The sequence below is a fragment of the Sarcophilus harrisii genome, chromosome 2 (genome assembly GCF_902635505.1).
Source record: "Sarcophilus harrisii chromosome 2, mSarHar1.11, whole genome shotgun sequence".
Classification (NCBI taxonomy): Eukaryota; Metazoa; Chordata; class Mammalia; order Dasyuromorphia; family Dasyuridae; genus Sarcophilus; species Sarcophilus harrisii.
The window spans coordinates 199,023,545-199,045,940 of record NC_045427.1 but is presented as its reverse complement, the minus strand read 5'-3'; the positions used below and the strand labels follow the sequence as shown (position 1 = coordinate 199,045,940).

At 32.7% G+C, this 22,396-nt stretch overlaps 1 protein-coding gene across 6 annotated transcripts in view; it reads right to left on the bottom strand.

Moving 5' to 3' along the window:
• The window catches only part of LTBP1 (latent transforming growth factor beta binding protein 1), a 421,971-nt gene that overhangs the window by 134,471 nt on the left and 265,104 nt on the right, over nt 1–22,396 (bottom strand). For 3 of the 6 annotated variants that reach the window (XM_031951251.1, XM_031951252.1, XM_031951255.1), the window contains 3 exons: nt 16,734–16,856; nt 5,232–5,423; nt 2,216–2,440 (listed from right to left, as the gene is read on the bottom strand). In XM_031951251.1, the coding sequence (XP_031807111.1) occupies nt 2,216–2,440; nt 5,232–5,423; nt 16,734–16,856 (540 nt within the window). The remainder of the gene's footprint in view (nt 1–2,215; nt 2,441–5,231; nt 5,424–16,733; nt 16,857–22,396) is intronic. The other 3 variants (XM_031951253.1, XM_031951256.1, XM_031951254.1) reach the window with 2 other exon arrangements.

Below are 22,396 nucleotides of genomic sequence, written 5' to 3'. Positions count from 1 at the left end.
ATTATAATGAAATGCAAAAAAGGGCACTTCAAACCACAAGTAAAGTACTTATTCTTAATAGGATGTCCAATCTTTAGTTGTCTTTTAGTAGTATCAATTTTGATTTTTAAAAAATCTTTTATTTCAATGGGAGGGTTATGAAGAATAAGGAAGAAGTGTTGAAAGGAGACCAACTCTAGACATTTTGCTTTTAAAGGAAACACCCTGAACACTTTACTGAAAACATACTGCAGACAGGCAAAGATGTACATCAAACAGGTGTCAGTATTAAAGAGCTTCACCATATTTCGCCACCATTACTGGCTATAAATATGAGATATTTGTTGTATATCCCCCTTGAAAGTATCCAAGAACCAGCTGGAAGTTTTCTGATAATAATTTGTAAGGCTATGTGGCAAACAGTACCCAGAAGTCTAAGATTCAAGAGTTTCCACTGTGCTTTGGCAATTAATTTTTTTTTTAATTAGGTGCTGCCTAACTCTTCTGGCTTGCCCATAAAAATTAACTTCCTATGTTAAATTCTAGCCATAGAACCAAAACCATATCTCATTTCAGATTTTTCATTGCCCTTTATTAAATAGACAATCTTAGATATTGGCCCCCAAGACATAAGAGAAATCAAAATATTTATTGAGATTCCAGGTGAATGATTTCCCTAAAAATAAAGGTTTTAGAAGTTGCATTGTCTCCAGACAGTAAATCAGGATTCAAATAGCTTAGTGGTCTGACAAAATTAATTATCTTTTTACAATACTTAACCTGCCTCCATGGAGGAATTTATTCATTGGTAAAACCTAGATAAATGGGCAGTTTTCTCCTCCCTGCAAAGGTAAACAGTTACAAAGCAGTTTTACTTCTAGGATGTATATTCTCAATGATAGCACCACTAAGAACACTTAATCAGGATAGTTAAATGCAGAAAGATGTAGTAGTTCTTTCTTCTTTGATTCTGTTTAACACATGTTTTTAGTATGGGTACAAGGAAGGCCTGTTTCTTTCTTATGAGAAGAAAGGTAGACTCAGTGAACCATTAAAATATCACTCATTTTAGAGACTATACAATTTTGTCCCAAAAATCTGTCCACCGATCCCTCCATTCTGATATCCAACTCAGGAAATCTAAAAAGAGGTTAATTAGAGTAAGTGTAAGTTTTAGTTTCTTGGACACCAAGTGCCATTATTTTAAGAACATAAAATACCTGAAATGCTAAATATAGGAAACTGAGTTAGAAAGAAGAGACTTTGACCAAGATTAGATATAAAATGTCAAGGTCAAAATTAAAACTCAGGTCTGAAATCTGTTTATGACATCAAAAGGCTTCCTTTTCTTTTCTCTGTACAACTTGGAATGCTTCATCCTAATAATGCCCCCAATGTCCTATTTTAGGTGGCACAGTGAAGAACGCACCAGGTCTAGAGCCAGGAAGATTCATATTGCCAAGTTCAAATCTGACCTTAGACACTTATCTGTGTAGTCTTGACTGAGTCACTTGACCTTTTATTTGCCTTAGTTCTTCTTCAGTAATGAACTGGAGAAGGAAATGGCAAATACTAGTATCTTTGCCAAGAAAATTCCAAATAGAATCGCAAAAAGTTGGACATGATTGAAATGACAGCAACCACAAGGAATTTAATATTTCTGGGTCAAACTTTCTTCAGTAAAATGTGACACTTGAAATAGATGAACCTGAAGAATCTTTCCAACACTGACATTCTAAGACTTTTGAGTCTTTACTGAAAAGCATTCTGGTATGGCAGAAAGAACACTGAATTTGAAGTCAGAGAATATAGGTTCAAAAATTGGGTCTGTCATATAGTAGTAAGTCATTTAATTTCTCTGGGTCTTAGTTTCCACATCTGATTCCCATTCTTAATATATGATCCTATAGTACTATTTACTGACTGGGATATTCTGAATTAATACATATAAGTTGAATTAATGCCTCTAAAGTGTCACTTTGTGACAAGAACAACTACAAAATCATATCCTAGGCACTTAAGTTAATTAGCACAGTTTCCTCAAAGACCTATGTTACTCCCTGAGGAATCATGAAATGGGAGGAGAAATTAGTTTAATCCAGATAAAGCCATGTCAATATCTTTAAAGCTCTTCAATTGCTTTATGCATACTGTTACAAAAGGTTAGAAACAGTAAAATAAAAGTCACAGAGACATCAATAAGCTAGCTACACTTTAGGATCTGTTCCATTCTCACCTTGCACATCCACCTGAGGCCCTTTTTCCTGGGAGAAGGTCAGCGCCTCCACTGGCTCTTCTTTTGCTGGGAGAGGTGGAGGATGAGTACTTTTAGCAACAGGTTGGATGTTCTTGGGCTTGATATATATAGGTCCTTTACCTATATGGTGATGAACTGGCCTGCGTCTATGAACGCCAGAAACTGTATAACCCATTCCACCAGGACAGATTTCTTTAAAAGCAGCTAGATTTGGGATGGGAAAATATTTCTTTTAAAAATTTAGAAGTACATAACTTCAAACAGAAGAAAATATGAATATATATTTTTAAATTATCATCCATATACCCATATCCACACTCACACACCAAAACCATAAAGACAGGTGTGAAATATACTATAAAATAGCAAATTTATCTAAAACCTCACTGATGAGAAAAAATACAAATACAAAACTCTTTACCTTTAGATTTATCCATTTGCTGATTCTCAGCTAGCATGTCAAAAATACTATTTCCAGAAGAATTTAAAAGGTAACACTGTTTAATGACACCAAATAACAATTCTACCTCTTTTTAGGCCTGGAGTCTGAAGTAACTTGACACTAAGGACTCGGATTTTGCCAATGTGGGGAAAAATTTACCTCCTTTCAATTTATATAATGTTTTAAACCATTGATCTTTCTCTATAAAAAAAAACAAAACATTAACTGCATACTACTACTAACTATAATTGGAGGGAGGGGGTAATAGTGACTGAAAAAAAAGTTCTTTGGAAAAATTAGCAAGATTAATGACATGGTTTAACTGAGATTGAAGGATCTTAGGTACATGACAGTAAGAAATTAGGCAAAAAAAAAGACAGATTAGGTAATTGAGAATTCAGTTAAAGATTAGAAGAGGGAACAACCTTTGAGGGAAATGCCTTTGGGCAAAAATAAGGGAAGAGAAATTTGCTGTGATGATGCCAGGAAACCCAGACATGAAGAACTACAAGATCAAGGATCTCTTAAATCTAGAATCTAGTTAAAAAGAAAAGTGGGTTTCATAGGATAGGGTGAGGAGTTAATTAACTAGCCAACCTGGGAGGTGAAATAAAGGTTACTAAAACAAACAAACAAACAAATCTGATCATTGTGTTAAGGCCTTGAAAATTGGTTTATGGAACCAGGATGAATGAATGTAGTATGTCTACTTGTTTATAATTAAAGCATATTCTCATGTCTCATAATGTTACTATATTCCTATACAGCTGCTGGTCACATATTATGTTGAAGACACATTCCAAAAAAGAAAGGGTCAAAATAAAAGAAGAAGAAATGTTGCAAGGTTGCATGTGAAAAAGGAAAATAACTTTTTCCTATAAGGTGATAAAGAGAAAGTAACTAAAGAGAAATGTTTAGTGACTTGGGCTTTTTGCATCAAAGGGAACATTTGTGTCAAAAGCAAAAGAAGATATATTTCTATAAGAAGCTATAGAATTCTACCAATCTTTCCCACTACCCAAAAAAGGGGGAGGGAATAGCAAGGAAGGGGTAAGGAAAGAAATGAAGGCAAGGAAGAAAAGGAAAGAAGGAAATAAGAAAAAGGAATAAAGGAAAGGAAAGGGGAAAGTAGGGAAGGAGGAAAAAAAAGGGAAAATTTGTAAAAAGAGAAAAAATCCTACAATATTAAATCCTAGAAAAAATTGTAATTTTTAAACTATATGTAAAATATATTTTCAATGTGATGTTACATATTAAATATAATAGCTTATGCTGAAAGGCCCATGAATGATGCCTCAGAAGCACTGAGAACACTACTCTAATTTATTTCTTAAACTGTCATGGAACTTTTTCTTTTAAAAATTCATTTATAAATTACAAAGAAAATATATATGATTAATTTTTATTTGTTTAATTATGAATCAGTAAGTTCCCACTAATGGTATAAAATGTAGGTGATGCCTCAAGCCTTACTGTCTATCAATGAACATACAAGGTAGTTTTAATTAGGCAGAGAAAAAGTGAATCTCAGAACCTCACTTTGCCAACTTTTAAATTATACTCACTAATGGAGTAATACATCAAAATAAAAGAAATAAAAATAGTATGTGGTTAGAATCATTGTGAAAACTCCAAGAAACTTCAGCCTTGCAAAACACTTCTTATGATGCAGCTATAATATACTTACTATGTGAACTTATTACAATATACTTACTACATAGACTCAAAGATGCTTGTTATATCCCTTTATAGGAATAATCTGATCAAATAACAAGAATCTTATAATACTGCTTATTAGGACCATCTAATGAAATCAGAGAAAATTTTTGTTAATAATACTATTGCACATTTGCCCCAGCTTTTCTTTCTTAAAAAGCCAAGTCCTCCTGAGTGAATGAATAACATCTTAGATATGAATTAGATATTGCAGAAAATAAATGAATGTTGTCAGACCAATAAGAAATTATGTACAATTAAATCAACTATGTTCAAAACACACAATATCCAAAAAACAAGAGATTTAATAAGGGTGTCAAACAAGCATTATAGCTCGAATCTAAGCAACTTCTAAGATTTAACATAAGTATAAAATGAATATTATATGCTTCAGTTTCCAACGTGAGAAACTAAGTATTATTCACCCTGGGGGAACTCAGTAAAATATTTATTGTAAGAAGGAGTTGAGGGGCAAACAGATTTTTACAGTAACAAAGACATGAGTACAATGACAGCCTTTTTTTCACCTATGTCTGACAGCCATTCTGTATTGTTTTGAATAGTAGGTTGCGTAACCTAAGATGACAATAAACTGAATTCATGTTAATTAATTTGACAAATGGAAATATGTCACATGGAATAAACAAAGTCTTTTCCTTATGACTTTTCCCTCAGCCTTATGTCACTGTTCTGTTTACTCCTACAAAAATTAAACAAAAAAAACCCCTAATTTAAAAAAATCAAAAGGCAAAAAAGCAAACAAAATTTCAGTTGGAGAGGTTGTTTTCTATGCCCATGAGTGTGTAAAGAAACCCCTATATATCTATGCCATCTTACCTGTTCCTGGAAGGGGACACTTCTCACAATGTGGTCCCCATGCCTTCCCAACGCTGCAACAGCAGAGCTGCTTGCTGAGCTGAACAGAAAGGGGGTGCATACACTGTCTTCCTGAATTGACAAGTCTGTAGCAGGGTCCTTTCTCTTCAGAGATCACAGGATTGTCAGCTACAACAAAAGGACAAGGGAGTGCTAGGTTTGATAGAAGAAACAAAAAAAAAAAAAAAACATAGAACAAAGTCTCATATCCTATCAAAAATTATATTCATTCAAATCATGTGTATGAAATGTCACTTTAAAGTTAAGTCATAAATAATAGCTCACATTTATATAGCCTTTCAAGGTTCACAAAAACACACAAACAAGGTTCACAACAATCTTGTGAGCTACATAGTGCAAGCATTTTTCCCCCTCCATCTTAAAGATGAGGAAATCAACTTAGAGACATTTAGCAATTTGCCCAGGGTCACAAAGTTAAAAAGGAGGAGACCTGACACCTTACCCAGGAGACTTATGGGACAGAACCAAGATGGTGGAGTATAGAAACACTCAGCTGAAGTTTCCCAACAATTCTCTCCAAATAACTTTAAAATGGTGCCTCCAATTAAATTCTGGAGTGGTAGAGCCAACAATAAGTCAGAGGGAGATATCCTTCCATTCCAAGACAACATAAAAGATTAGAAAGAGATTGCAGGGCTCCCCTGAATTAGCATTGGACACAGGATCAGACTCTGGAAATTCCACTGCCTATACCTATTTCTGGGTCACATTTCTAGTCAAGAGGGCATGGGAGCACTAGAGGGTAACTGTTTGGCAATCTATTATTTATACCCACTTCTGGGTGTTAGTTCAAGGACAGAGAAGAGCACTTTCAGTCATGAGGGGCAATAGTATTTCCAGTCCTAGGAGATAAAGGACTCTTTTCTCAGTATCTTTTCTAGTCCCAAGGGAAGAGAAGCCCAGAAGAGGGACACTGAGGATTAGTGTCAGTTACAATCCCAAGAGATCAGGAGTCCTTCCTGTGTAAGGAACAAAGTGCAGCCCCTAACAACAGTGACCATTATCTCTCCTTAGATATCTTGTTAGCACTGAAAATTTCTGAAATCCCAGAACTAATTCTGAAATCAGAGCACAAAGAAGTATGAAGCTTGAGACAGAGTCCCTGCCACCCATGTTAGGAAAGGAGCCCAACATTTATATAAAGTTTCTAATCAAATTGTAGGATGGAAAAATGAGCAAAGTACAAAACCAAAAGAATAACTTGACCATAAAAAGCTATTATGTTGCCAGGGAAGATCAAGACACATACTCAGAAGACAATGAAAAAATCCAAACACCTACAAACAAAGCCCCAAATTAAAATGTGTTACGTGAAATAAAATGGACAAGCAAGGAATAAAGATACCCTGGAAGAAGGGGGAAGAGAAAGGAAGAATGGAGAAAATTATCTTATATAAAAGAACATAAAAGGAAGAGCTTTTACAATGGAGAAGAAAATGTTGAAGCAAAATTTTTTTGATGAGTAGGATTGGAATGGGGTGATCCTTAAACTGCACTCAATGTAAATTGGTTCAAAAAGCAAAAATATATATTCATATGTAGACTCAATTAGTAATAGAAACCTATCTTACCCAAGAGGGAAGAAAGAGATGAAGGGGATAAAAGAAAGGAAAGGCATATAAAAAGTGGCAGTAATCTGAAGCAAAAAAGATATTTGAGGAGGAACAGGATAATAGGAGAGAGAGGGGAGGCAGGGAGGGAGGGAAGGAACAAGGTAAAGAAAGAAGGAAAGAGGGGAGAGAGAAAGAGAGGAAGAGAGGAAGAGAAGAAGAAAGAGAGAGAAAGAGAGAGAGAGAGAAAGAGAGAGAGAAACACATGAAACATAGGAACATATTTAAATATGGTAACTATTATATGTTTAAAAGGAATAAGAAGTTGTACATAATAGGTTTGTAGTTTCATGTATAATTATATATTTTTTTCTATTCTACTAAATTGTGGAGTTGTTTATTTCTTAAATTCAGAATAAAATAAAATTTTTATAAGAATATTACCATTGGAAAAAATAAATGTGAAATGAAACAGAAGAACACACACAAAGTTAAAATAATGGGCTGAAGGAGACTGATTATGTTTCAGCCAACGTTAAAAAAAAAAAAAAAAGGTAGAGGTACCAATCATAATCTCAGCCAAAACAAAAGCAAAAATAGATATAATAAAAGCAGAAAAACTACATTTTTTACCACGGACAATGAAGTAATAACAATACTAAAATATATGCCCTCAACATGGTAGCATCCAAATTCAAAAGTTAAATAAATTATAGGAAGAAATAAACAAAAAAAATCTCTACTAGTAAGACATCTTAACTTTCCTTCTCAAAGTTAGGTAAGTTTAACCACAAAATAAAATTTAAAAGTCAAGAAGAATAAAATCTTAGAAAAGTTAGAATAGAATTAAGAAAACAATTGGAATCAACATGAATATCTACCTTTTTCTCAGTTGGAACCTTCATAAAATTGACAAATACAGAAATATTAATTGCACCATTCTCAGATCTTAATTAAATAAAAATGTAATTTTTATTTCATCACCTCACTCCAATCCTACTCATTTTCTAGGCTGAAAAGCCTAGATTAAAACTAATTAGAAACTAAATGAACAAATTTGAAAGAATGAGTCAAGAAAAAAAATCATAGAAACAATCATTTTTTTTTTAAAAGAAAATAACAATGAGACAACATTACAAACTTTTTGGAATGCAGCCAAAATAGTAATTAGAGGGAAATTTATATCTCAAAATGTAGATATAAATAAATGAGGGTAAGAACAAATCAACGAACTGAGCATGCAACTAAAAATTTAGGAAAAGAGCAAATTAATAATCCCCAAATAAACATCAAAATGGAAATCCTAAAAAATCAAAGGAAATATTTTCCTTCGTGAAAATGTGAAAGTAAATGTAAAAAAACAATAAATATAACTAGGAGCTGTTTTATTAAAAATATTAAACTGCATCATTCATTTGTTGATTTGATTTTAGAAAGAAAGAAAATAAACAAATTATGAGTATTAAAAATGAAAAGGGTGAATATATCACCAATGAAGATCAAAGTAAAGCAATAATCATGCATTCTTTTGTCCTACTAAAACTGTTAATCTAAGAAAATGGATGAAAATTTACAAAAATACAAATTTCCCAGATTTACAGAATAAGTAATAAAATACTTAAATAATCCTGCTCAAAGAAAGAAACTGAATATGCCATCATTAAACTTCCTAAGAAAAATTTACCATGTATTTATAAATAAATTTCTACTACACATGGAACAATTAATTCCAATAGTATATGAAATATTTGAAAAAAAAGATCAAGAAGGAACCCTACTAAATCCCTTTATGACAAAATATGGTTTTGATATTTATACAGGGAAAGCATATATTAGAAAAGAAAATTATAGACCAATATTCTTAATATCAATGCAAAAAATTAAATAAAATACTAGCAAGGAGATTGTAATAATACATCACAAAGATCATACATTATGTCCAGATGAAATTTACACCAGGAATGCAGAACTGGTTCGATATTTGAGAAAAATTATCAGTAAAATAAACTATATCAACTGAAAAAAATCATACAATCATATCAATAGATACCCCCAAAAAAACCTTTGACAAAATATGACACCCAGTCTTACTGAAAACACAAAAAAATACAGGGATCAATACAGGCTTTCTTAAATTGATTAGGATTATGTATCTAAAACTAAGAGCAAACATTGTCAGGAGGGGAGCAGAGCAAGGCTGTCCATTATTACCATTATTAGTCAATACTCTACTAGATATATTAACTGTAGCAATAGAAAAAGGAAAACCATTTGAAATAACAAGCAATGAGGAAACAAAACTATCACTTTTAAAAGTGTTATGTTCTTGTATGGGTTTATAAATGGTCAAAGAATATGAACAGGAAATTTTTTAATGAAGAAAACAAAGGCATCAATAGTCGCATGAAAAAATAGTCTAAATAGAGAAATGTAAATTAAAACAGATAATACCCCTTACTGAGATTGGCTAGAAAATGCAAATACTAGAGGGAATGTGGAAAAATTTGGACATTAATACCTGTTGATAGACTTGTGTAATAGTCCAATTACTCTGAAGAACAATTTAGAACCATGCCCACAAATCTCTAAAATTATATATACTCTTTGACCCAATAATGCTTTGAGATCTATATCTCAAAGAGATCAAAGGGAAAAAAAGACTTACTTGTGCAAAAGTATTTATAGCCACTCTTTTTATGGTGGTAAAGAATTGGAATTTGAGGGAATGCCCATCAAATGGGAAATAAACTAGTTGTGGTGTATGGTTTTAATGGAATATTATCAAGCTATAAAAAATGAGAAACAGGATAAGGATAATTTCAGAAAACCCTGTAGAGGGTGGAAATCTGAAAAGATATACTTAAATCTAGGGCGGCAAGGTACTTATAGCTAAGTACATACTTAGTATAAGACTTAATATGATGTAATGATGTAATGCTCTACAGATGGCACATGCTCAGTACAGTGTAGTGACATAATCGTACTGAAGTATTTAAGGGCTGAGGGAGGGACACAGAGGTCCCTCAGCCACAGACACAAGAGAAGACACCAGATTCCAAACTCCATCTTTGATCAGCCAAGTGGTCCCCTCCTGCTTCCTTCACTCCTCCACTAAGACCTAGTCTCAGTCTGACACAGTCTCCTTAAGCAATCTGACAATCTACCAGTCTCAATCAGTCTCAGTCTGAGTCCAACTTTGTCCCCAGTTCTCTCAGCAATTAAATACCCTGTGTTACAATTACATCATTACAGTATACTGAGTATAAGCCAATCAAGAGTGATTATGTCATTACATCATTATATCATACTAGATATATGTGAACTAGAGAACCATTATCTCATCAATTCCACTGAGTTAATATCTTGTTTCAAGTATACTTCTCCAGAGTTCTGCCCTCTACAAAACCCTATGTAGATTTCTATAAACTCAAGAAAAGTAAGGTGAACAGAACCAGAAGAACATTTTACATAGAAACATCAATATCGTAAGGATGATCAACTATGAAAAACTTGTTTATTCTGATCAACAACAAGGATGCAAGATATTTCCAAAGGACCCATAATGAAAAATGCCATCAACCTCCAGAAAGAGACTGATAAACACTGAGGGCAGACTAAAATAAACTTTTTTACTTCCTATATTTTTATTGTTTTATTTTGTCTTTCTTTTGCAATATGGCTAATATTAAAGTATGTTTTGCAAGACTTCAAATGTATAATCTAACTCAAAGTGCTTGTCTTCTCAAAGGGGAAAGAGTAAGAAGTTCCAAATTAGCATTTGGAACTAGAACATTTTTTAAAGTGATTGCTAAACATTTTTTACATGTAATAGGAAAATATTTAATGACTTTTTAAAAATTAGCACTGTCAAGTGATTTCTAAAGACAATAGAATTTGAAAGCACTAGGTACTCTTGTTGAAATGGGAATCACACAAAAGAAAAAGAGATGCAGAAAAGAAAGATTCAGGCAAAAAAAGGTAAATTTTACATACTTCACATTTTTCTAAATCAAGAGCTAGATCAATACAGGGAGACTTCCAGACACCTACTACCCATGAGACAACAAAAACAAAATGACTTTTATACTCGTCAGATTGTATATCAGAAAAAAAAAATAGAGCTTTTTCTATATTAAAGGATTGTTTCTAATTCACTACACTTACATCATCTTATCCTAAACCATTAAATTCTGTTTTCAAGCCTAACTTTGATCACAGATCAAGTATATAAAGAAGGTGGTGGCTGACAGGCAGGAAGAACTACATAAATTCTGAGGAGAAAGCTATCACTGGGGTTTCACAAAGGAGCTAAGACTAAGGAGCCTTGAAGCCTAAATGACATAAGGATAAGCAGAAAAAAGGAGGCAATCCAAACAAAGGAAATTTATATAAACAAAAGCTCCTAGATAAAAAATTAGGTTAGAATATCTTTAGGGGATGATCAACTGAATCTGAGGAAAGAATGAATACATGACACAGATAAGTGAAGTTACTAAAATAAGCCAGATTACATATTTTGCCTCTAAAAAGTGCTTACTAAATGCTTACTTACTGACTACAAAAACTCTGAATTCTAGGTTTAACTTTCTGGACAGAGCCTATTAGGAATAGAAATGGTTTTTAGCACAGTAATGACATTTAAAGAGTATTTTTAGCAAAATTAACATCATACCATATCTATTGTGAAAAAAGACCTAGATTCCTGTCGATAGATTGATAAAAACTAGGGAAATTAACAGAATTGTCTAAGGCATCAAAGGAAAGGAAAAAAATCAAAGATGACTCATAAGTTTAGGTCTGGAAAAGTAGGAGAATAATAGCATCATGGGAACAAACAGAAAAATGGGAAAGAGGGGTATAATTTAAAGAGAAGACTATGTATTTCACTTTGGACATCCAAGTGGAAACAACCAGCAGGAATTTATCTACTCAGTTTTGCAAAGATCATCCATTTCTCAGTCTAAATTCTCAGATTTTAAAGATAAACACTTGTATCTGAAAGAAAAGGATTAAATTTTATATAAGAGAGATAGTTGTTTGTAGAGGAGAATAGATATTTTATTAAGAATCTCTTTTAACCAACTTTAAAACCTTTGCCATCCCTTATAAAAGGGATTGAACTCAAATGCCACTATCTGCAGGAGATCTTGCCCTCCAGCAACATTGGAGTCTACCTCTCTGTGTATCATGTATATACTTATTTATTTGTATGTTATGCTCTCAGAATATGAACTCCTTTGAAAGCAGAGAATGTGATTTTTACTTTGTATCCCTCAAATTTAGCAAATTCTTGCTAATTGACTGGCTGAATAAGATTAACTTTCTCTTTTTCTTCAGATGTCAATAGGAGAAATGTCTGGATTATTAAAAAAAAAAACACATCTTTTATAATCTGAATATGTCTTAATCTAATATTATACATTTCAGGAATGGCAATACTCCTGCATTTCTTTCATGGTATAGCTTTATACATCTTAAGAAGAAAATGCTGGCACAAAAATATTGCAATCTGCTGCTGATTATATAAAGTACCACTGCCACCCCTCAATCCCAATGTACTTCTTTCTAACTGGTTTATTATTGCCAATGGCAATACCATATTACCCAGTCCCTCTAGCCTTATTTTATAGCCTTGGAGCAATTTTTAGTACTTCTTTGTACCTTTTTCTTATCTTTCTCACTTTTGTTCAACTGTTTCTCAACCATTTCCTTAAAAGTTAATTCATAATAGAATGAGATTACTTTATATTATTTATAATATATTATTATATAATTATATAATTTTATTATTATTTATTATATTATAATATATAACATTATATATTATATCTTAACTAATTAAATTATTTAATAATTTATTGTTTATATATAATATATAATAATATATAATTAAATTATAACATAAAAATAATAAATAAATTAAATAATAACATATAATAATATATTATATATTATAATAAATAAATATTATATAATTAAATTATAATATCCTACATGTCTTGATGCAAAACAGATAAATATAAAGAAAAGATAAAGAGTTTTTAGAAAAATTGATAATTATTTTATTATCATTATGATCCACTGGATGATCTTAAATAACTTGGGCTTGAATTCTTAACACTGAACAGTTGCTTTATTTAACCAGAAATAATGTTATTATTTATAGATCTATAAAAATGTTATTCTATTTACATGCACACTGAATTGGTTAAACTGTGATGCTAAATGTTTTTTTTTTTCTGTATTTAAATGAACAAAATGGGTTGAGATCCCTCTCCTGATATATATTTCCTATGTGACCCTGAGCAAAGTACTTGACCTTTCTGTGTTTTAGCAAATTCAGCAACATTCCAATCTGAAAAGAAATTAGCTTCCATTGGTACAGGGAAATTCTTAATAGAAATACCCTACACCAGTGAAATCTTTATTCTGATTTCTAATGAAAGAAAAGCTTTTCTTATAAAAATTTTTTGTTCTACATTTACACCATTTTAAATGAAAATAGGAGTAATTAATTATAAGAAAACAGGCAACTAGACAAGCTTTATTAGAAAGTGATAAATTCCAAAAGGGTTTTTATCATATCTGACATTTCTACAATGTCAACATGAGTCAGCTAAGCACACCTAAAAAGCAAATGTTATTTGCCTAAAAAAAAAGTTTCTTTTCACAAAATTATCAGTTTAAATAGACCAAGATTCTATAGTTTAGCTTTTATCAAAACAAAACAAACAAAAAAGGGTTAATATTATCTTGTTCTTGAAAAAAGAAATTGGTTTCCAATTTCAAGAAACAAATTTGAAACAAAATACAAAACATCTAATACATAAAAATTTTAATAACTCACAAAATTTTAACCAATAATCACATTTTCCATTTACATAAAAAATAATTAATCCATAAACAACTATTACATATCTATTGTGTGCTAAATCACTGATGACACAAATAAAGGTGCTTACATTCTTTACTAGTAAAATACACAATGTTTGGAATCCCTAAAAATTGAAGGAAAGAGAAGACTTTTGAAGGATACTACATTTGAACTAAGCCTGGAAAGTAACTAGGAGTTCCAAGAAGAAGAAATAGAAAAGCTTATGACTGTAAGCCAGAATTTGAGGGGGGGAAAGGGGGAAAAAGGAGTTTATTTGTTTGCTTGTTTTTGTTGTTTAACAAATGCTTACTGAGTCATTGATTATCAAAAAGAGCTTTGGTCTAGAGCCTTGGATTATAATCACAACAGAGATCAAAAGAAGCTATTTGGTTTTAGGAAGTTCTCTCACTAAACTTCATTCCCCCAATATGTAAAAGAAGATTGGATTAGAGCAGGGATACTTAACATGTGATAGTCATGGACTCCTTAGGTAGTCTTTTGAAACCCACAGACCCCTTCTTAAAAGAATACTTTTGAAATAAATAAGATAAAAGTCCAAGAAACTACAAAGGAAACTAATTATATTGAATTATTTATCAAAAATATTTTTTGAATCAAGATAATGAATGCCAGTTTAAGAACATATGGTCTATAAGATGGACTGCAGCTAAAGTATTAGCAGAATTACAGAATTATAAAGATGGCAGATATACTTTAGTGCCCATCTGATGTATTCATCAAGATGCCGGTTTTCTTTGACCTATCCAAATTCATGGGAACCTTGAAATCCATCCATACCTCTGGGATATGAGGTCTCCTGGTTCCCTTTAGAGGCACAGTTTTTCTGTCCAAATTCAATTTCCACACCATCTCCCAGCTCTTACATTTTCTAAAATTATTCTAAGAATCAGCAAGCATGTATTTGTTACATTCTAAGCATTATGTTACATAGTTAAAATTTGAAGGTAAAAACAGTACCTATCCTCAAGGACCCTTACATTATAAATGGAGTGATAGTGTGTGTGTGTGTGTGTGTGTGTGTGTGTGTGTGTGTGTGTGTGTGTGTGAAGATACACACAGAGTAAGTAATAGATAATTTACTGTAAAAGGAGAAGGCTACAGCCTTAAGAAGGTAGATGGGAACAGCTAAATTACACAGTGGATAGAGCACTGGCCCTGAAGCAGGAGGACCTAAGTTCAAATCGAACCTCAGAAACTTAATACTTATTAGCTGTGTGACCCTAGGCAAGTCAATTAACCTCAATTGTCTCACATACCAAAAGGTGGATGGCCTTTGAACTATTAAGGTAGCTATTTTCTATTCCTATTAACATTTATCACCTTCTCACTTTGTTATCTCTTTTAGACCTAACTAGCTAGATCAGTTACTCACTCATCTTCAGTCCCACTGCTAACTGATTTAGCTAAGATATTAAATTATGATTTAGTATCCTTCCTCATATAATTGGTGCTTCAGTAGCACAATTTACTAAAAAAAAGACTAAGTATTTTAAATTATTGTTTTATAATATTCCTAACAGGCATATATGTAGTAGCAAGTATACTGATTTTGTATCAAGGTATATTTGACCTTCTTCACCCCGAAAGTTGAGTCCTTCTTTTCTCTCCCTCCCCTTTTCAGCTTTCTTTTTGTTTTCTTCCCTCTATTAGAATGTAAGCTCCCAGAGAACTTAAAGTTTCTTACTTTTGTATTCCCACCTGCCATATAGACACCACTTAATAAATTCTTCCTGCCTTGACTATAGACCTATATCACAAAATTTTCCCCTGAAAAAAGTTGAGTAAAACCTCATTAATTCAAACTCATCAGATTTTGAAATAATTCTTATAGGAGTTATGCTACAATTTATTTCACAAAGAAACAGTGAACATCCAGGATTTTGTTTTTGTTTTTTTCTTTGTATCGCCAGTGCTTAACAAAGGGCCTGGCAGACACCTGACACTTAACAAATACTTATTGACTTTACTGAATAGGAGAAATGTTTAAAATAACTAAAAAGAGTACATTGTTTCTATATGCACCAAAGAATTTCATTCAAAAAAAAATCTGCTAGTTACAAAGCATTCTTTTTAAGTTCTATTAAAGCAAAACCCTTAGGAGATTTATTAAGTCTCAGACTAGCTCTGGATATCTTAAAATCAGCTGGAGTCAAGATAGCAAAAATCCTCGGTCTTTATTCTTGTCTTTAGAGGTAGGATTGAATTGGATGGAAGCAGAATCTCTGCGACCTTCCTTCTTTGTCTCCCACCCAGAAGTAACTCTGGCTAGTCTTACTCCACCCCCAGTCCCTCCTACCATTCTCTGTATACACCAATTATTGAACCAGCACAGAATAGTAGGAAGGGCCATTTTCCAAGCATATGCTTACAGAGTATTGTCCAATCGGTAATTAGCCTTAAGTACTCGGTTGTCTGATCTCAGTGCATTGACTCAAGAGTTTCAGCCCTTTACAACTCTAAGAATTTATTTATTAATTACTGCATTTATCTAGGATAATAGATTTAGACCTGGAAGTAATCTTAGAAGCTATTTAGCATAAACCTCCTCTTTCTACCTTGTCCTCCCATCCCCACCCTAATGAAAAATGGAGTTGGTAAAGTTCAAACAAGTAGTGACTAGAAGGACTTGAACCCATGCTACTTATCTCCAAATCCAGTTCTTTTTCTACTGTACTATCCTGAAAATAAGAGAATCATAGAATTTTAGAATCCCTTGAGTCCCCTAATCTAACTTCTATATAATTCCTGAATTCCCAGTAAAATAATATTTAGAGTTCATCCAATCTTCACATTTCTAAAGAAATATCCTCTAAGTCAGATTTTTCAATAATTCAGATTTGCCTTTCCCAAATGTCTAAATTAATGAGGTTTTTTTATGTATTTCAAACCTACAGCAGCCTCCTCAAATATTCTACACAGGGAATTTTCTTGGATTTACCAAAAACAATATTTCATTAGAATGAAGAAGAAAGATAATTGATCATTTTGTTTACTTACGGATACAAGTTGACAATGTAGGATCTGGCACAAATCCCAGTTTGCAGGTGCACCTATAGCTGCCCAGTGTATTCAAACACTCACCATTAGGGCATGCTCCTTGCATCTGGCATTCATTAATGTCTGTAGGAAGATATCACAGATAACCAGAAGTTAAGTTCTTTGCAGAAATCACCCATAAACTGCTTTTATTCTATTTGCCAAAAGAAATAACCACTTGGTTATAACTAACAGTATGCCAGTGGTCCTTGATTGGCACCCTTCAAAGACTTGAAATCCAATCAACACATTTATTAGGAACTACTACTTTCAAGGCCCTGCAGGGGCTAAACTGATTAAGAAAGGTTTCCCTAAAAGTCAAGAAATTTGCAATCCAGTTGGGAAGACAAGATAAAAATATAAAAGAGCTTGAAGATTTAATTGTCAGATTGAATAAAATGAGAGAAGATATTTCAGAAGGTCACAAATTTATAGTTAGAAGGCGATCAAGGGCAGTACCGTCGCTTTAACAAATGATTAAACCGTGACATGGGGATGTCAAATGACTTTATTGGGGTTACAAAGAATAGGAACTCAGGAATAATTGGGTCCTTTGACACCAAAGGCAAGTTTATCTTTTACTTACTTTTATTGGACAATGTATCAGTCTTATCAGCTGCTAAATAAGTAGGCAATCAATAAGAAAATTCAGAGGTATAAAATTAATTGTTTCAATCAAGGAGGTAGGAACAGAATCCCAGAATTTAAATAAATGGAACTTCAGTGGCCATTTAGTCCAAACCATACACAAAAGAAATCCCTGCCATAATACGCAAGTGGTCATCTGACCTCTGCTTAAAAACTACTTAATAAGGGTAATCTACCACCTCCCTTAGAGGCCCATTTTCCTTTTAGACACAACCTTAACTGCTAAAAAGTTTTTCCTTTCATCAAGGTTAAATCTGCTTATTTTTATTTGCAACTTCTACCTATTGCCCCTAGTTCTATGCTTCTGGACCAAAGTGAGCAAGTCTAATCTATCTTCCACAAGACAACTCATTCAACACTTGAATAGAGTTACTATGTCCCTTCACCTTTTCCAATATGCTCTTCTCTAAACTAAATATTCCTAGAAGAAAATCCATTAGGTCTTGGATTCACAAAAACAGAGCAAAAAGAACATTTTTAGAGAACTATGTAACAAGAGCAGAAGAGAGGTAAGCACACGATGTGGATGTCAGACCATGGAGACTTTTTAATTCTAGGCTACATTTAGACTTTATTCTACACAGATAAAGAAGTTATGATAACATTTGAGCAGCAACAGAATAAAGCATAGTTTTATGAACATTAATATGTTATATATACATACACATACACATATAAAAGATAGGTTGGAGAAGAGGGATAATGGAGAAAAAGAGGGTAGTTAAGAAGCTATTATAGTATCCAGGCAATAAGAGTTCAAGTGAAAGGATGACAAAGAAACGATGAATAAAATATATAAAAACTAAGAATTGACAGGATATGGTGATTCATTGGATAAGGAAGGGGACAGAAAACTAGGTACTAACTTTAAAATTTTCAGTTTTTGAAGCTAATAGTGACACTATTGACAAAAATAGATCAACTCGGAGAAATCAAGAATTTGTGATGGAAAAAAGCAGAGATTATCTTAACTATTATGAAAGATTAGAAATGTAGGGCTGGTATGAAAAAATAGGCCAAGTCTAGTAAAATCTGGGAGTAACTATTAATTCTATGGCAATTTAATATTGAATCACAAAGAAATCATAGTAATTAGTGGCTGAAAAAATCAAGATTAAAATGATTTTTTTTTTACAAAAGGAATAATTTCATCTTCAGTTTCATGGTCTGTTATATCTTAATAAATTCCTAATTTGGTTATAATTCTTTTCAAACTTTTACTACAGTTTAACTTCTTTTTAGCTAAATCTGTCATGACCAGCATCCTCTTCATATATACAGGGAAATAAAATTGTATACAACTGTTAATTTATTGGTAAAAACAAAAAAAATTGTAAAATTATTTGTAAATATAGCAAGAACCCAAAGATGGTGAAAAGATTTCACACCTAAATGCTACTTGGGGCTGAAATGTGAAAATGGTGATGTGTTTGTATAGGCACAATTATGCATAGTCTGTAATAGTGAACTAAATTAGAATATATAAAGTAACGAGTAAATTATTGTATCACATGGTCATGGGATTCTAAATACATGTCATTACCTGCAATGTGCAGTTGGACACAAAGCATAACTACAAATATTTCCTACCATTCATTCTCCTTAAAAAGACTAGTGCAAACATGCTAGAATACTTTCCAAACCAACATGGTGCTTATCTGGTACCCCAACTTAAACCTAAAACTTGGGCAACCTGCCAATCACATAAAAGGAAATTAAGGACATTGCCAAAAAGACTGGGCAGAGATCCCACTCTTCTGTTGCATCTCATGTTTACAACAGACTATGGACTTCACCTCTATCTCATAAATGACCACCTAGTCATAGTACTATATCACTGTCTACTTTTGTTGTGCACATCCCACCTTGTATAATTAGTTCAATCAGTGTTTCTCTCTAATGCCAGGTTAAGAGGTACTGTGAGAAATAATCTTTAATAAAAAATAAAAAAGAGAGAGAATTATTTCTGGAACATAGGACATTAAAAGGGTGGTTCTCAATGTAACATCCTAGTAAGAAAGGACACAGAGAACTTGTAAGAAAGGGAGGTAAGAGAATACCAAAGATAAATCACATATCTAACATTTTTTGCTCAGAGCTGGTCCTATGCCCAAGAAAGAGTGAAGAAGCATTCTAAAACTTTAGCAATACTTCTATAAAATCACTAACTTTGCAATACTCCCCTCATTACCACAGCCAACTTCAAAATAAAGTACAGGCAGTCCCGGGCTTATCAAAGATCCACATATATAAGCATCCATCAAGTTCTAACCCCTTTGGTTTACAAAAAGTCCTCATTGCCACTTCCATAAGAGCAACTGGGAAGGAGGGGAAAAAATTTGAATTTTTCTACTAAAAAACAAAACTTGTCATATTCTGTGGTAATGACTACAATAATATAAATGAAAATAATTGTTTTTTTTTTTTAAGTTTAGTTCACTGAAATTGGGATGGTGGATCTTGACCATGAGTAGATAAGATAATGAATTTCAAATAAGGGAGACAATGGACAAGAAAAAATATGAAAACTTTAAGATGCAATCTCTGTGTCAGTTGGTTTAAGTTAACTCTTAGTTTTTATTTATTAGAAAAAAAGGCATGGTGGAGAGGAGTAGTGATCCAATTAAGTCTAGAAATGACTGCTAGAAAAACAAAAATATAAATAAAGCTAAATTTTAAAAAGTGGGAAGATTAGATTCAATTGAATACAACACATTAAGTGACTATTATGTAGAAAAAACTGTGGGAGAAAATGGGGATACAGAAACAAAGTTGAAAAACTTAGCAAGAAAAAGGAAACTTAGTAGAGGCAATAAATTGTTTTCATTTTGCTTTGTTTGGGGAGGTGGGAAATAATGAATTCCATTCTCATCATACTGAGATATCCACAAGTTATCCAGTTTGATAACTTTAAAAGATAATTGGTAATACATGACTATAGCTTAAGAGAGAAAGAAGGGCTGGAAATAACCCGAATGACTAAGCAATATAGAATTGATAATAAAGAGAGATATTAAAGAGAAAGAAGTGATTCTATATTAGAATCTTGGTGGAGATGGTATGAATGAATTATCAGCAAAGGAAGCTAAAAATGAGCAGCCAGACATGGGGGTGGCAAAAGAGAAGAAAAGGCAAATATTACAAAAACTTAAAAAGGTCAATGTCTAGGAGAAAGTGATCAAGTGTCAAATATTTACAGAAAAGCTGGAAATGGAGACTAAGAGGAATAGGTAAAATATGTAGATTAGCAGGATGGGACAAAGAAGGAGGGAAAAGATAGGGGAAGGATCCTTGAAAGAGGAGAGAAGAGGTTAAGTAATAAAGCAAGGTAATGGGTAGAAGTAAAGCAGAAGAGTCAGTAGAAATAGGAAATAGGACATACATACAAATATAATGATAATGATCAGGAGTAGAATTAACTAGAAAAAAAAGCAGGAAAAGTAATCATTGATCTCAGATAAAGCTAAAATAGATTTATTTGAAAGAGCAAAATAGGGAAATTATATTATATGTCAGCCATATTAATCAATATTATTTTAGACTATTTAAAATAACTAGATAGCAATAAAGTTTGAACATTGCTGTGGTATAGGAAATGATGAGTTAGTGAATTTAGAAAAATATGAAAATACTTGGATTTTTCTGACCTACTTCACTATTTTCTCAGAATCCTGAGTGTCTTATTAAGGATGGCAGAAAAATAAGCATATTAATAAACAACAGAGAAGGAAAGAGTGGGATACAGTGGAAGATTAAATATATGAGTGGGATGAGATAATAGTAAAGACAATTTGATGAAGACAGGAGAGGATTAGATCAAGCACGCATACACAGAGGCTGAGTTGGAGAAGAGCCTTCCATTTGAGACCAGAGTGAAGGAGGAAAAATAGAAGATGTCTGAGTTAAGTGAGATGAGGAAGGGAGGTGGTTAACTCTTGACCAATTGACCAATTCCTTCATCACCCCCAATTTCCCACTTGATAAATGCACTTTTGATTTATCTTGCCATTATCTTGCCTCTTTATTCTCTTTTAATTTTCTCAAAACATTCTCTAGTCCCTTCACTCTTTTATGTGTTGTCTTTCCATATTCGAATGTAAGTTTCTCAACAGCAGGAACTATTGCTTGAACAGACAATTCTCACTTAGCATCTCCTTCTCCATGGCTCTTTGGGCCCTTCATAGCTCAACAGCTTCAGTGCCACCCCTCTCATACCCCCAGAATAAGTGGCTTTAGTGTCAGAATTTCTCATAGTTTCATTTAGTTTTATCCAGCATTGAATTTAGCCAAGTTACAGATCTTAATCAAAGCATCTATAACCTTATAAATCATTACAAAGTCAAAGTCATCATGCCATATATATAGCATGGTCAGGTCACTAAACCCAGTAAAATGATGACTACCTCCTCCAATGAGAACAACTCTCTTACAGTTGACCTCTTTGTCTTCAGTGGAACATAAAAAAGAATAATTTTGCAACCCAATGAATTGCTTACTTTTACTTCATGATACATATGCATCACACATGGAATTTGTTGCTAATGATACCCTTACTGTGTTAGTCTTGCTTTCATGATTTTAGTACACAGACACCTCATTAATTTCCACTTGACGCTACTATCCCTTGAAACTAATAGGAACCAAATATGGGCTTTCCTCATGGTTCTTGATGCTACATACATCATCTTAATGATTTTATAGTTTAAAACTTAAAAGTTATCAGAGTTCTCAGGAAATACAGCATATTAATGATTCACTTTACCACAACTTTTCCTGAGAAAAAGAGACTAAAATAAAAACACATCCTCTCTTATAGCAAGAATGTGAGTGTTATTTCATTCTTGGCAATATAAAGATACAATGAACCTCCCCCAAATAGAAGCCAAAAAGGGCAACTTAGCTTGCAAACCCTCAAAATATTCAGGCCTGTATCACAGATTATAAATCCTCTTCAAAAATGCTTCATCAAAGCAGTC